This window comes from Hyperoodon ampullatus (assembly GCF_949752795.1).
Source record: "Hyperoodon ampullatus genome assembly, chromosome: 9".
Taxonomy (NCBI): domain Eukaryota; kingdom Metazoa; phylum Chordata; class Mammalia; order Artiodactyla; family Ziphiidae; genus Hyperoodon; species Hyperoodon ampullatus.
In genome coordinates, this window is record NC_136922.1 from 10,888,860 (window position 1) to 10,905,925 (window position 17,066).

The 17,066-nt window shown below is 40.3% G+C and overlaps 1 protein-coding gene across 4 annotated transcripts in view; it reads left to right on the plus strand.

Moving 5' to 3' along the window:
* GSAP (gamma-secretase activating protein) overlaps positions 1–15,444 on the plus strand; it is a gene marked incomplete at both ends in the record, with an annotated part of 90,314 nt that extends 74,870 nt beyond the window's left edge. For 3 of the 4 annotated variants that reach the window (XM_079711101.1, XM_079711102.1, XM_079711103.1), the window contains 8 exons: positions 3,238–3,333; positions 6,124–6,194; positions 6,672–6,766; positions 11,332–11,451; positions 12,970–13,031; positions 14,597–14,698; positions 14,853–14,952; positions 15,353–15,444. In XM_079711101.1, the coding sequence (XP_079567227.1) occupies positions 3,238–3,333; positions 6,124–6,194; positions 6,672–6,766; positions 11,332–11,451; positions 12,970–13,031; positions 14,597–14,698; positions 14,853–14,952; positions 15,353–15,444 (738 nt within the window). The remainder of the gene's footprint in view (positions 1–3,237; positions 3,334–6,123; positions 6,195–6,671; positions 6,767–11,331; positions 11,452–12,969; positions 13,032–14,596; positions 14,699–14,852; positions 14,953–15,352) is intronic. The other variant, XM_079711104.1, reaches the window with a different exon arrangement.
* Positions 15,445–17,066: the final 1,622 nt, after the last annotated feature.

The following is a 17,066-nucleotide window of genomic DNA, read 5'->3' on the forward strand; positions in this document are numbered from 1 at the left end:
AAATCCAAAATCTTAAAAAAAAACAAACATCTGAAAAGTCTAATAAAATATTTTTAATACTGTGCAGGCTTAGGAATGGGATAATCTATTACCTTAAATATAGCTAGTTTAAAAATATGAGAAAAATATGTGTAAATACATATTCATACACTTAAAAATTCTAGTTAAACAAAGTTTCCTTGGCAACTAGAAATGACCAAACTTGAGCCAAGAAGAGATAGAAAGCCTGAAAGCATAATCACCATAAAATAATTTGGAAAAAATATCAAAGATTATCTCCAAAAAAGGCCCCAAGTTATTTAATGAATTTGTGCTTTCAGACTTTTAAGGACCAGATCATTCTCATGTTATGTAAAGTATTTTTGAAAAAAGATGGGAAGCTTCTTAATCACTTTAAAAAGCCAGCATAACCTTAAAACCAGAATCTGACAGTGACTACTTATGTTTATGAATATAGATACTACAGGCGTAATTAAAATACTTCCCAGTGCTGTATTTGAAAATATAGCATAGCCACATGGGCTTCTTTCTAGGAAGGCTTAATATTAGAAAATGTATTAATGTAATTCATCACACGACTAAGTCAAAGAGGAAAAAAAAGATTCTATAGGTGCTAAAAGTTGATAAAAGTAAAATTCCAGTAAAATTCCACTCCTGGAATTTTAAACAAAGTATAGTCTAATACTAATAGCCAGCATCCTTCTTCATGTCACATTGGAGGCATTCCTATTAACGTCAGAAAGAAGTTAAGTATCCTTGCTATTTTCACTAAAATTTTACATTGTTTTAGAAATTCTAGCCAATGCAATAAGAAACAAAAGTAAAAGAAGATGCTATGATTGTCTAATGCAACAAACAAAATAATCAACTGGGAAAATAATAAAATTAAAAAATTAAAAAATAATGCTGCAAATTAGTAAGCTGGTGATGCTATATTTATTTTCTTTTTGATTAGGATTAACCAGTTAAAAAATATAACGAAAAACAGTATATTATTTCCAAATCCTTAGCATCTAACTTTAGTAAAATTATAAACAAAAAGCCAGTGAAATTTCTCTGACAGTTGACTGACTCACTTGACAAAATAAAGAGGAATGGGACTGGCATTATGAGATATCTAAATGTGTTGTTGATCTACAATAATTGGAACAATATGGTGCTGATACAAAGATAGACAGGAGGCTCTAGTTTAAATTTGGATATTTGTTGTATGATAAAAATGAGGCATTTAAAAATCAATGTGGAAAGAAATAATTTTCAATAAATCAGTCAATGCCTGACGATTTGGAAAAGACAATTAAGTTCGATTCTTCCCACCCCAAATACCGCCACTTTATATCATAAACCAACAGAAATATCCGGTTAAGGAATCTAATATAAAAAATTTAAACTGTGTGAAAGAATTTGAATAAAATAAGTGGACAGTTAAAAAATACTGAGAAAGCCTTTTAAGTGTGTTATTGAACATAAACCTACAGGAGAAGATTGACTGAAAACTTAGAAGAGAACAACAGAAAGGCAATACGTTTAGAAAAAAGTATTTGCCACATATGTGATAAAGGAATAACATTTGGCATGTAATGTTTATAAATCAGTAAGAGAACAACACACCGGAAGAGAAATGGACAAAAGCTGTGACCAGTGAATTTTCAAAAGTTAGTTTAGGCCAAGAGGTCTTGAGTTGGGGCAGGGTAAGAAAGAGAATGCTTAACATTGCTGTAAGCAAACGACAAACAGAATAAATGTTTTTCTTTGTTTGTCTTTTTTTTTGTCTATCAAATTGACAAAAATGTAAAAATCATACTAGGAAAGTTCAGGGTACAGGGAATTTGACAGCCTCATGAGATGGAATTGGAAATTAATATAATCACAGTGGAAGCCATTTTAGCAGTGTCTCTATAACCTTAAGTAGGGATCCAATGAATTCCATTTCTAGGAATTTAGCCTGACAAAACAATCGAGGATATGGCAAGCAACTTTTGTGTAAGGAGTTTTTGGTGGTATTTGTAACAATAGTAAAGGAAATATCGCATATGTATAAGAAGGGAATAAATAATTCAATTATAGTATTTTCATAAAATTGGACACTGCAGCCATTACAACTAGTGAATATTAATATGAATATTTAATGACAAATTATTATGTGAGAAAAAGCAGATTGTAAAATATTAGAATGAGTGTGCACACTGGGAAAAAGGAAAATAAAAAACCAAAATGTTAATGTAGATGGTAGGATTATGAGCAATTTAAATTTTCATCTTTATGCTTATTATAGAAAAATCGAAATGCACAAAAATATGCATTATAACTTACACAGAAAAAAAAAATAATTGTTTTTAAACCTAATCAATTAGCACATGCCGGAGACTGAATTGAAATAATATGCCACTCTGTCTTGGCCCAGGATGCCACGGGGCTCAGGTTTACCCAGGGTGTCTGTCGTAAATGTAAATCTGCTAAAATAGAAGATATATATACTTGTGTTGTCAGTTGTACAGTTCCCATGGTGTTTATTGATGCAAAGATTTCTCTAGCCAAGAGGGTTTGTAGCTGAGCAGGCCATTTAGGCAAAAGCGAGAAAAAAAAGCAGAAAGGGAGAGAAAAGCAAAAAGTGGGAGGGCTGGGAATGACACACTGATTGGGGAGCCCCACGGATGGTTAGAAGAGTGTGGCTATAGAAACAAGCCCATTTGGAGGCACTAGGCTAAATATATCCATACCTTTACATGTCAGGGAGCTGCGTGGAATGTTGTGCAGAGAGAGGTACCTGGTGCATTTCCCTTTACTCCATCCTCTGTCCTTGCAAACACCCAAAGCCTATCCCTTCCCACCACCCCCATTAGCATAGTCATTCCACATTTAGAGCTGTTCCTGTGAGCTCTCCAGAGCCAGGAGCAGTAGACTTCAGTCCTTTGCTAGATCCCAAAGCCTTTGACTGCTAAGCTAGTGACTTCCACTGGCTTCTTTGGAGAATTCTCATCAGGGCTGGGAGCCTGGCTCTCAGCTGTTCACTGGACTTTGGGTGAATCATAAGTCATTCCTCTCGAGGAAAATGGTGGGGCCCCCTGATTTATGCCCATCAAAGGAACATTGTGGGTTATGCATTTCTGCCAGTGGGGTCTTCAGGTCCAATATCTTTCATATTGATAGGAAGTGTTAATAAATGAATAGAATTCAAACCACTTGCAGGTGTGAGTGGGTAGGTTGTGACTTATCTAATCTATATTCTGTTTTCAGATGGTGTCTGAGCTAAAAGACCATCTTTTGAGACATCTACAGGGTGTAGAAAAGAAGAAAATTGAACAGATGGTTCTGGACTATGTTTCAAAACTGGTTGGTTTTGCTTTATCTTCTCTACCCGACCCCACCCCCCCTCAACCGCTTGGTCTCTGGGTGTATAGTTCCCAGTATGTGGTTCAGTAGGTTTTTCATATTAGCTTTTTTAGAGCTTTCCTATCCTCAGACCTGTATATATGGTGCTGTAGATTGAAGAAAGGGGGAAAAGAACCAAAAACAAAGACAATGTGGCTCTGGAAGTGGCTTATTGCACTCCCTTGCAGTAGTGGTTATATGCTCATGGAAGCCTGGAACAGTGATGAATTCAGCATGGTTGCCAAATGTTCATGTCATCTTGTCATCTTCCAACTCCTTATTAAACCATAGGTAGTGATTTCTGTACATGGAGTTTTCTGCAAGCATGAGAGAACTTGAACTTCAATTCTTACTTAGCTCCAATAGCCCAATTAGGTGAGATTCCAGCCCAGTTGTATAAATACTTACCACGTTACAGAGTCTGCTGATGAGATTGGCATCCCATTTACCTGGTAGCCACTCATTGAAATTGTGTGATCCAAATTAATAACACCGGTCCATGTGTAAATAGAAGTGATGCAGCTGGATTGAAATTTGAGGCTGTCTTGAGTCTTTCAAAACGCATATGGAGTTGAGGCCTCACCCTACTTAGAACCTGGAAATAATAAGATGGATAACGTTTTTAAAGTATTTAAATATACAGAAAGAGAAAGAACACTCCAACACTCCATTTCTGCAGGTTTGCATAGGACCAGTGTGTAAATGTGAACAAATATTTTTGCATTGAATTCTGGAAGATTAGTTAAATTTATTAGATATGGCCCTGATTTAATTTCATGTCTAATTTTTAAAGTTTTCTGCCTTACAGGGACCTATATTCAATAATGGAAAAGAATATTAAAAAAAGAGTGTCTATATGTGTAGAACTGAGTCACTTTGCTGTACAACAGAGATTGGCACAGCATTGTAAATCAACTATACTTCAATTAAAACAAATTTTAAAAAATAAAAGCAAAACAAACGAAAAAGAAATACAGAAAGAAATCTTCTATTTTGGAAAACTGGGTAGTGGCAGAATGGCCCTGTGAATGGAGCCTGAGCTCTTGGACAGCACTTGCTTAATGAGTGTTTGTTGAATTAAAAGAACTCCCCAGAATGCTCCCAAGTGCCACCCATTGATTTATTTCCATAGTAAAGTGCATGCATGGAAGTAACTCACTCAAATCCTTTGTTGGTCATATGGCCCTAGAGACAGTTCATAGTTAATTAGTCTGAATAAAGTTGCGGAATATTTTTTTAAAAAAGTTTTATGCCTTTATTGCCGTCATGAGTATCTGTTTTTAAATCATATATTTGAATTTCTATGGTCAGGTTTGACTTTCAGAGTTTTAGTGTAGGAGGAGAGGTTGGTATTTGCACATACTAATGTTTAGAAGCAGGACCCTGAAACTTTCTTAAATAATAATTCTGTGCAGTTGAATGATACCAAGGGGCTCCCTTTATGAATGTGTTACTGATCTTCCCCGTGTTGATACTAACCTACTTTCTTTGCCCTTTCATAACACACAGTTATTTAACACATCACCCACCATCTTTCTTTCTGTGGACTTTATTTATTTATTTATTTATTTATTTTTTCGGTACGCGGGCCTCTCACTGTTGTGGCCTCTCCCGTTGCGGAGCACAGGCTCCGGACGCGCAGGCCCAGCAGCCATGGCTCACGGGCCCAGCCGTTCCGCGGCATGTGGGATCCTCCCGGACCGGGGCACGAACCCGTGTCCCCTGCATCGGCAGGCAGACTCCCAACCACTGCGCCACCAGGGAAGCCCCTTTCTGTGGACTTTAAATTTCATCTTCCAGAGTGTTAAGGTTTTTCTTCAAGCATCATTCTTCCCTATAGTTAATCACATCAAAGAATCCCCGTAACACTGGTTTGTGCTAACAGCTCCTAGAACCATTAGGACCAGAAATGGTAGAGATGAGGACTCAGAAAACTCGTTGCCCCTGTCTTTCCAACTCAGCAGTCACTGACTGATGCCAAAGCTGCCCACCCTGCCCAGCAGCAAACAGCTGTGTCTCCCAGTCCCCTCCCAGGAGAGTGGCTGGACAGCCTTTAGAAAATAAATCCGAAGAAGTTGCTGCAAAACCTGATTATATTGCTTATTTGTTATCTTACCTGATTTCAGCCAAAGAGAAACTGAGAATCTGTATCATTGAGAATAAATAGTGTCTGTCTGTGCTCATATGGAAACTCTTCCTAATTTTGCCCCTGTCCTTTGCCTGCATGTGCAATGCATGGATTTGTGGTCCTGATAACAGCTCCTCGGAGATTGCCCTGTTGCTGGCAAACGAGTAGAATGTAGAACCTGGACTTGGAACTAGTTTTGCTCCACAGCACATGCTCAGGACCTCCATTCTATTCAGAACCTCCTTTCCTCTGTCAGCTGTCAGCTATGTCACCCTTGCCACATAACAGGCCTAGGGCGAACTCTGTTGCACTTGACCTTCACTGGTGGATAAGGGCCTGTGATTGAGGGCCTGTGTTTGTGAGCGATGCGGCCGGTTAGCGGTGGGGAAGCTCAGCTGGGGCACTGCCTGCAATGACAGAGGCTGCTCTGTTAGACGCAGCTGCACATTTTCAGTCTTTCCATTTTGGATTCCAGTGCTTGAGAATTGACCTCAGAAAGGCTGGTCTGTGTCCGGGCACAGCCTGAAAGCCAGCTGCCCGAACATGCGTGTCAGAGCTATGGAAGGATAGCTTGTAGGGGGAAGGGTATGAACAGAGGTTAACAGACTGTCTTTACCCTCTAGCTGGATCTCATTTGCCAAATACTGGAAGCCAGTTGGAGGAAACATAATCTTCATCCCTGGGTTCTCCACCTGTACGCAAGTATTTCTCGCTCTATTTTATAATGGTGTACAAAGAGGTAAAACAACTCTGATTGCTGCCTGTTGTAGCAAAGCCTTTTTGAAACTTACCAGTTGAAAGTAACTCTCACCAGCCCTTACACCATCCATCTTAGTTCTGAACTCAACATTTAAAGTTATGCCCCTGTTACTTCACCTGTCCTCTTTCCTTGGCATCTGGCTGATGAGGAGGGAGGGGCACATGAGCTCAGTACTGCCAAGAAGGGGAATTTAAGTTAATGCAGTTTATCATTTATGTGCCTACCATCTGGTTAGATTCTAGGCATTAGGCCTATGGTCATCATCCCATCTATGAACCTTTCTGTGGGGCATAGTCTTTCACAATTAGCATGAATTCCATCAGGATGTGGCACCCAGGGCTACTGCTTACATGCAAATGGGGTTTTGGAGATAAGCTGCTTGGCTGATGTGCTGCTTTGTTCTTTGACCAGCAATAGACGGGCGAGTGCTGCTGAATTTGCGGTCTTTCACATCATGACCAGGATTTTGGAAGCTACTAAGAGTTTGTTTTTACCTCTGCCTCCTGGTAAGTCTTGGCTTTTTTTGTTTTTTGTTGTAATAAACTTGTTCTTTCTTCTTCACATAGTCTCTGGACTTTGGTGCATTATGAGTTTAAGAATGAGGCCTCCTATGTCTGAGAAATTGTGTGTCTGGTGTCACTGTGACAGATGGGCCTGAGGTTGGTCTCTGCCGACCAGATCTCCTCTGATTATTAAACTATACAGTAGCTTGTCACCAACTTTAGGAGCCAAGGCTGGTCCCCATGCAACTTTCTGGTTCAAAAACCAGTGGAGCTGATTCGGGGAGATCTTCCTCTGATGTCTCCAGGCCTAGTTTATCTGATCAAGAAAGTTAACCCTCAGAAGGAAGTAGGTCTGGCTGGGTGTCAGAAATTGAGTTGATTCTTATATGTTCCTTGGAAGCTAAAAATTTCCCTTAGGATTTTGAAAAAGGACCAAATCAGGCCTCAAAACATCTTTGGCGCATGTGTCTGCAGTCATTCATTTAATTGGTCATTTGTTCATTCAGTCAACAAACATTTGTTGAGCAATTTCATGCCAGGTACTGGGCTAGAAATTAGAGCAATTCCAAAAATTAACAAAAGTCTAGTTGGGAAAATGTGCATATAAATCAATATTCATTATAAGAAACAAGCTCCTGTTTGCTATAAACTACCTGCCTTATGCTTATTATGTATAAGTTCTGATGAGTTTTAAGCTTTATGATAGCTATCACTATATAATATATACTAGCCAATTTTATTTAATTCATTCATATGCATCTATCCATCCATCCATCCGTCATTAATTTGTTCCCTTGTTCATTCATTTTAAGGCAACATGTATATGGTCCCCATTTTGTGCTAGGTACTACTGTAAGTACTTTACATAAATTAGCACATTTAATTTTTATAATGATGCTGAGTGATACGAGCTTAAATTGAACCATATTAAATTGTTAATATCCAGCCAGTTTTTGACCAACAAAGACGGCATTTTCAAATGGTTCCACTTAATATTATTCCCACCTTATAGATGGTGAAATTGAGGCACAGAAAAGTTAAGTAACTTGCCTACAGTCACATAGCTATTAGGCAACAGAGCCAGTGCTCAAATCCAGGGAGTCTGGCCCTAAAATCTATGCTTCTAGCTACTATTCTGTGCTGCCTCTTGAATTTTATATTCCAGTTGAATTAGTTGATATTGAAACTGGCTATTTATGGACCCGGAAAATCCCCACAGCACATCTCAGCTTCTCTCCATTTGTGATATATCTGGTACAGTCTGGAATCCGTCACACTTTCTCTGTCCATATGCCTTATCTTATAAGATCTGCTTGTAGTGGAGACACAAAAGGAGTTTCTTGTGACTTTGTAGGGATTTGAAAGTGACCACTCATGAGGAGAATGGATGGCTTTAAATGGAATATGAATTGTGAGGTGCCCTCTAGAAAGAGCGAAGGGATTTCATGAAAATTATATATGGCTTTCTAGCTTAAATTCTTAATTGTTTGTCATTAACACAAAAGACCTGGTAGAGAAATGGGTCGACAGTTTCAGATTTGTTTACCATGGATCTCCAAGCTCCTTTTATAAGTAAATGACACTGACTCACTGGGGACAATATTATATCCGGGAGATCATAAATATCCACTTTCTACAGAACATTGCATTTCTACACCGGGATGGATAAGGAGGGAAAACACTGAAAAATTTTACCCATAGTGATTGAGAATTATCATGAGTAAGAACTTAATGGCTGGTGTCCACGGGTCAAGTAAGAAAGAGCAGTTTCTCTTTCTCCTTTTCTCAGAAATGTTTGTTTCCCTAATATGAAGTGACACTGGATCATCTGGGGGGGGCATGTGTGTGTAAATGCAGGTATTTTTGTGTGTATGTATGTAAATGTGCTTGCTTCCCAGACCCCCTGGACTAGTGAGAACTGTTTGAGTTCCAAGTGTCAGAAACATGTAACCGGAGTTACTTAAAGAAAAAAGGGGATGAGGACCACAGAAGGGAAGTCATAGTGTAGAGCTGGAGCATTTACAGTTTAAAAGGGACCTGTGTGCTCCTTGCTTCCTGGAGAAGGCCAGGAGCCCTGGAGGATGAGGACTAGAGCTGGCTGGGAAAGGTCTCTCTTTCGGTACTGATGCCTACTTCTAGCCAGTTTGCTCTGTTGCTTAGAGCTGACATGCTGATAGGAGGCCAGGGATGGGCTGTTGAATTTGGGACTGTGCCCTGGGAATGGAAGATAAAGTGTCATCAGGGATCTTTAGGGCATGGACACAGAGCTAGAGAGGAATTTTGAATCGAGAAAATCTGTAGGATCAATAACCTTCTATAAACTCTTCCTCAGAAATAATTTCATAACTTTTTTAATCTTGAGAAGACTGTCCAAATCCATTTGAAAAATCTCATATTGTTGATTAGCTAGTAAAATCACTATTTTTTTTTTGGAATCAGAGCAGTTAGTAGACTCATCCCACTGTCAGCCCACTAACATCTGCTTGAGGGCAGAGTCTGAACTTTATCTGACCCTCAATGTTGCCAGGACATGGGACTCAAGTCTCCCACTGCTCATGTTTCATATGCTCAGAGAGAGAAAGCTCCACGACGTCTCTGAGTCCAAGTCCCAGCTCTCTTTGGCCATCATGTCTCTGTCATGTAAGCCTCTAAGGTGAGGCAACAAGTCTCCGTCATTCCCCATCCACATCCAGTCAGTTTCCGAGCCAGTTCCCGTCGCCATGATCCCGTGATCCCTTCCTTCCCTCTTACTCTCAGTGCCCTCGTTCCCTCTTGGACAGGTTCACGCAGTCACTTCCCAACAGATCTTTATTCCTCCGATAGCAAACTGTCACTCCGGTCCATTCTCTGCCTGTTGCCACGTTAATATTCCAAAAGTAAAACTCAAATCCTCTAACAATCCTGCTGAAAAGCTTTCAGCGCCTCCCCAGAGTTTACTAAATAATAAATTCCTTGCTGTCACTCAGCATTCAACCCCGTGACACATATATTAAGAGCACCCTGTACTCTTCTTTCATAGAACTGGTCATATTTTTTAAAAATGAATTATTTATTTTGTGATTAATTGATGGTCAGTCTCCCTATCAGACTGGAAGGTGGGTGGGAGCAGCAGTTGTGCTTGTTCTCATCGCTGCACACCCAGCTCCTTGCCTGGCGTGCCGAAGGGGTTTTGTTGAATAGATTAACCTTTCCAGTCTTACCTTCCACCATTCCTCTTGCACACCTGTTCCAACCCATCTGGGTCAGTTACTCTTTCCTAAATGTGCCCCGTGCGTTCTCACCTTCGGGCCTCTGTTCGTGTTGTTCCATTAACACCAGTTCTTGAGGCAGGATAACGTTGCGGTTAACAGGCTAGGCTAAAATCCCACAGCCTGCGTTCAAATGGTAACTCTGCCACTTACTATTTCCCGGGCAGGTTTCTTAGCTCCTGTGAATCTTGGTTTCCCCATTTATAAAATGGGGATCAAGTAGCTCCCACCTCATGGTGTTATATGAGGATCAAGTGAGCCGGTGCATAAATGAAAGGCCTCAGGACCTGACTGGTGTTAGTCACGTTGTTACACCACGTGCCAGGTTCTTCACAGACCTAGCGGTAGCTCTCAAAGCAGCCCTGCAGGAAAGGTACTGGTGATTCCACTTTAGGGATGAAGAAACAGAGGCTGGAAAGGCTTAATTACCTACATCTAGTAAGCAGCACAGCATGATGCCAGCCTCTGTCTACTCAGGTCAAACCTGACTTTTGCTGCTTTTCCAGCCTGTACGTTCTCTCACGTCATTTCCACTCTCAGGAATGGCATTAACCCTTCCAAGTGCCTCTCACATGCCATCTTTTCCAAGAGAGCTTTTCTGATCCTCTCCCGGTCTGATACCTTCTTCTCCCGTGGATGTTGTTTGTGTCGGTTACTATTAATAGTGGACTTAGAGCTCTAGCTTTGTGAGAGTTTGGGTAGCCCTGCCCATGAGACTCAGACTTAGCCCTGCCCAAGGCCTTGAGAGTGACTTACTACTGAATTCCTATAGATTTGCTCTCTGGCAATATCATTTTAGTTCTTCTTTTATATGATTTAGTCCAAGTAGACCCCAAAAGCCTTTCTCTAGGGCATACCTAGAGATTAGTCATCTAAACTAATCAGTCCCCTTCTGGTCCACATATTGTCTCCTGCAGCAAAATGGTCCCTGTCCATCAGGCTTTAGTCTGGGCATGTGGAGTTTGAAGCTCTACTGTTAATTTTTCTATTTTGCGATTTTACCATAGAATTATAAACCCTTTAAACTGTAAAACCATTTTCATTGAGCAGACCTTGCACTGTTTTTCTCTTTTTGCCTAGGAAGGCATACAAGGTGAAGGGAATACGTGCTTATTGGGAACTTACTATATACCCAGCACAATACTTGTTTGTGATAATACAGAAAGAAGGAACCTTGGACCTTGTCTTCAAGGAACATTTATTTGACTCTAGCTGCCAAGTGGTGAGCTGAGTGCTTTATTGCCATCACCAGAGTCATTCCCTCTGGGAGGCCGGAGATGATGGCTGACCGTGTCTACCGTCCTGGGTCTCTCATCCTAGGTTTTCACACTCTGCACACGATCCTTGGTGTCCACTGTTTGCCTTTGCATAACCTGCTGCATTACATTGATAACGGAGTGTTGCTTCTCACAGAAACAGCTGTCACAAGGCTCATGAAAGGTAAGGGGCTCTGAGTTTGCCTTGTTCCAGCCCCAGCACCCCCCGGGCTGCCTTTGTGGGTGTGCGACCTGTGGTGACACGGGGCCCTGCTGCACTCAGAAGGAGCCCATGCAGGGTTTAATGTTCTGTATTCAATCTTGACGTCCTTAATAGTTGAAGAGAGGCTCCTCGTTTTCGTTTTGCGTGGGTTCCACAATTACGCAGCTAGGCCTGCTGAGTACGGTTCATGTCCTGTAACCATCCTTTGGACCACCGTGCCTTTGCCCTTCAAGAGACCCCAAAGGGCTTCTCAATCCGTACACACTATTAGACTCCTTTTCTGTACATGAGGGCACTTGAGAATAGGAGACTGAAGGCTTATTTCTCAAGAAAAATGTCATGAAATGGCTTACTTTCAGCTGATTAACTTTGTCCTCTCAAAGTTAGACTTGAAATGCAAGGAAAAGTAATGAGAGGTGTAGTGCCTATGGGAATTTGAACTTGAAATAAGGTCTGTAGTGTAATGACTCTTGGTTAAATTATTCAACTGTGGTATTTTATAGGTGAGTTTTGTTAATATATATTGAAGTATTTGCCATTCCTCAAGGTGCCGTATGTTTTAAGTTAGTCAGCAAAATTGCTCTGTGACTGGCAGCCTGTTACAGAACGCTGTTCCCTGATATAGAGCAGCAGCTTCATTAAGAAATCCCTTTTTAGTCTTGTACCACAATGTTCATTGCAGCTGTATTTACAATAGCCGGGACATGGAAACAACCAAGGTGTCCATCGACAGATGAATGGACAAAGAAGATGTGGCACATATATACAATGGAATATTACTCAGCCATAAAAAGAAACAAAATTGAGTTATTTGTAGTGAGGTGGATGGACCTAGAGTCTGTCATACAGAGTGAAGTAAGTCAGAAAGAGAAAAACAAATACCATATGCTAACACATATATATGGAATCTAAAAAAAAACAAAAAATGGTCATGAAGAACCTAGGGGCAGGACGGGAATAAAGACACAGACCTACTAGAGAATGGACTTGAGGACATGGGGAGGGGGAAGGGTAAGCTGGGACGAAGTGAGAGAGTGGCATGGACATGTATACACTACCAAATGTCAAATAGATAGCTAGTGGGAAGCAGCCACATAGCACAGGGAGATCAGCTCGGTGCTTTGTGTCCACCTAGAGGGGTGGGATAGGGAGGGTGGGAGGGAGACACAAGAGGGAGGGGATATGGGGATATATGTATACATACAGCTGATTCACTTTGTTATAAAGCAGAAACTAACACACCATTGTAAAGCAATTATACTCCAATAAAGATGTTAAAAAAAAGCCCTTTTTTATTCAGAGACACAAACTAATATTTTCATAGTGTTGTTAGACTTAGCTTGAAAAACAATGTTGGGACATGCATTACCAGGATGAAGCTCTGAAGTATTAGCTTGCTCAGGTATTAAAATGGAGATTACTGGGTTTTTTCTTTTTGTTTTGTTTTATTTCGTTTGCCAATTTCTGCCTTTCTTGTAGATCTGGACAATACAGAGAAAAATGAAAAAGTAAAGTTCAGCATCATTGTGCGGCTTCCTCCGGTAATCCTGAAGTATATTCTATTTTCTAAGCCTTGGCATATACCCCTCCTTCAATTTCTTCTTGCAGGAAGAGCAGTTACTTGCTTTGGGCTGAAGTCAATTGAATTGTCTCACCCTTCGGCCCTTTCCAAGAAATCCTGTCCATCCCTACCCGTCTGTCCGCTGCTCCCACTGGGCCTACTGAGTGCTTGCTCCCCTGGCTGCACGCATGCTGCTTTGGCACAGGCCCACCTAGAACATTTAGCCATTTTATCCTCTGAGGAAACCACAGTAATATGTACGTCTGTGAGTCTGAGGGGAGGCAGAGGGGAAACATGTGCTTTTGGCCTTTAAACTGATAAGAAATGGTAATACAGGTGAGGTCAGAAGGTTCTGGAACTGCGTTTCCTCTCACTGTTGTTTGCACCACGGCAGGAAAACATTCCTGGTTGAAGGAAAAATGAGAAACATGAGGGAGAGGGTTATACAGGCACTCCTTGTTTTTGTGGGGTATAGTAGCTCTCTGAGTCAGAAATGCTGTGAAATTCAGACATTCCACGGCAAGGTCTTCAGAGCCTCTGACTCTGCGGACTTTCCAGCCATGAGAGCCTTGGCCAGCTCTGTGCCATTTACATACGTTGAGCACTGTATCTCTGGCACGATCCCCCCACAAAGGGGTGTCTGATGCCTTCCTGGACCTGATCGTCTTGCTTTATTTATAACACCTTCTCGCCCTCACAGGCTTACTGAGGCGGAGGCAGGAATAGAAAACAAAGCATATTTTCCATGGCTAGATCTCTCTGGGGAACATCTCTGAACATTTAGTTTGGTCTCTAAATTTGATTTTTTTTTTTTTTTTTTTGCCTTATACCCTTAGGGAATTAAAATTTTCTGGGCAAGACACTGGCAGAGTACATGCCTATAACCTTTAGCTTCATGTCAAAATATCACGTAGGGTTGGCATGCAGAGACTCAGTTTTGAAGAGTAACAGATGAACTCCATTTCAGAAGAGGAGTTTGGCAGCCTCAGTACACAAACTGCTTTCCTCAGAGTTGCATTTAAGGGAGTCTTTGTTCAAAATTCAGAAGCATACCTCATGGGAAATGGCCTTTCTCCAAGGTCATTAACCATAGAGTCTGTCTTTTAGACTCACTAGCTGGAATACATCTTTAAAAATTATGAATTGATATAAGATAAATGTACTTAATGCTGTGAGCTATATTCTCCTCTCTGTATTTTTCCATCTTTTTATTTTTATTATTGACTTAAATTTTTTAGTGTGTAAGGTACAGAGGTTTCCTATACACCCCCTTCCTCCACATACACACAGTCTCCCCTATTATCAGCATCCCCCAGCAGAATGGTCCATCTGTTACAGTGGATGAACCTACACTGCACATCACAATCACCAAAGTCCATAGTTAGCATTAGGGTTCACTCTTGGTGTCGTTCATTCTGTGAGTTTGGACAAATAGATAAGGCGATATATCTAACACTGTAGTATCATACAGAGTATTTTCACTGCCCTAAAAATCCTCAAAAAAAAAAAATCCTCCTCTACATATTTTTCAATTTGCAAAAACAGCTCACAGGTCAGAAGATCTGTCGACTTTGGGATCATCCTGTGAGTTCTAACATTATTTCCCGGAACCATGTACAGCGACTGCTTCAGAACTATAACAAACAGGTGAGTCTGTGTGGAGCAGGGGCCCCGCTAAATGATTTTGGAACCTCTTTGCCCATTGTAACGTATCCCTAAGGACAGCAGTTGTAGTTCCCATCACTTTAAGTTCGTGCTTGTTTTGGAGAATCAGCTGATACCACAGCCGTTTCCCTTTTAGCCCCGGAGTTCTATGATGGACAAGGCATCATTCAGTGTAGAATTTCTGCCTCTGAACTACTTCATTGAAATACTGACAGATATTGAGTCCTCCGATCCAGGTAAGTCACTCTTCCACTCTCAGGATTTTCCTGTTTTTCCCCTGACACATCAGTCAGTCTCTATGCACTTCTGTGTTCCGTTTCCTTGCCAGAATATCCCTTAATTATAAGTAGGATCTTCTTTCAATAGGTTTTAATGAGCAATACACAATTTACTACCTAAATTACCAAAGGAATAGCCACCTTTCAGGTTTTAAAAGGAATTAAGAGGTTAAAAACCCATTTGGTTGTTGTGAATGGCCTTTCTTGGTACTGAGGTTTAATAAATTTTAACAACACATTCTCAGAATAATGTGTTTTACTAAAATATAAAATAATTATGATTTCAATGAAGTGTGGGCACAATATTATAATTGTTCTATGGCTTCAGAGTAACTCTTCTCTTTCTTTTTCCTTTCAGCTCTGTATGCTTTTGAAGGACATGACAACGTGGACGCAAAATTTGTAGAGGAAGCAGCTCTGAAACACACCACAATGCTTTTAGGCTTATAAAAGGGAAAATGCAATTATAGCAGCTTCCAGTGTCTTTATCTTGCTCGTTAGCTCTACTTCCGTTGAGAATTCTTTAGCAGTATTTTAAACTGGTAACCCAAATCAGAATACATTGCTGAGCCATCTGAATTTCAGTTTAGCACTTTGTTCAGACAGAACTAGACAGTCAAGTGTAGAGAAATGACAGCCAGTCCAGGGGGACATGCAATGGCATAAGTGATTCTCTCTTCCTACTGGCTGATCTTCCTAGTGCTCTCATAGGCCAAAAGCTAGTTTCTATTATACTCTGAAATAAAATATACTTTAAAAATGTAGGAACAGTGCTTAGAAAAACAAAAATTAGCTTTGTCACTGAAAATAGCATATGACAAGCAGAAAAATTACAAGTTGCAGAAAAACTCTATTTTGGAAATTAGATACTTTTTAAAAACCTGAATTTGGACTAAGTCAAATCTGCGAATTCTAGTAGGGAATAATTTGTCAAATACAACAGTGTATACATACATAGAGTAGGATTTGTCTTCGTGAATGTTCAGATGGAACTGTATTTAATATTATAAAGTTATTTTTATATTTATAAAAGTTTGATTTAGTAATATGTTGTCTTTAAAAAAACACTGCAAGTTTTAGCCTAACTCCTTTGTTCTTTGAACATAGCCTTTTATTCCCACCAAGAATCATGACTCCATGAACATGTTCCCCCAAAGATCCCCATGACACCTAACGAGTTCTCCCACTTTTCTTTTTTTCCCCTCTCTCTTCTACAGTGACGTTCTGACCATAAATACGGTTGCTTCCTTGGGTAAGCCCAAAACCCTTTGCTCTCCTCTCTTCACACCATTTCCCTCAGTGAACTTGTGAAATTTAAAAGATTACAAATATCACTAGCCAGTATAATAATTCAGCTTTTCTAAAATCATCATTCTAAAAATTATCCTCTCCTACGGCATTTCCCATTTAGGTCAAATATTTCATGGTCACTGAAGCTCAAAGTCTTGGATCCGTATCAGCAAGGCGGTGCTGGTTTTTCCTCTTGATACGGTCATTATTTTTCATTCCCCTACACTTTCCTCTTCACACCTGGGTTGTTTCTGCTGCTTTCTGAAGTCTAATTCATCTGATGCATGTTTGAGATAAACACTGCTTTGATCCTGTCACCCCTCTGCTCATAATCCTTCAGTCGCTTGCCATTTATTACGGGATAAAATCCAAACTCTTTGACATTCAAGATCTCCCAAATTCTGGCCTTATACACTTCCCCAGTATGAACATTCTGTTCCAACCAGCCTCGCTCACTGGGCCTTGAACAGAACTTTTGTCTTCTTACTTCCAAGTCTTGCTCAGGTGATTTCCCCTTCCCGGAATCCCCTCCACTTATTAAAATCTTATTTTGCTTAAGGGCCAGATAAAAAGTTCCATCTGACTGTGATCCCTGGCCATTCCAGTGCACAGTGGCATCTCACCCTCTGGACCAGTAACACACGTTGTAATACTTAAGCATCCAGACCTTTGTAATTTTTAAAAATTAATTTTCCTTCCTGTGTATTTAAACTTCCTATGTGTTTATTTTTTGAATCCCTAATTACTGATCCTACAACATAGCAACTGTGTGTAAGTATGCA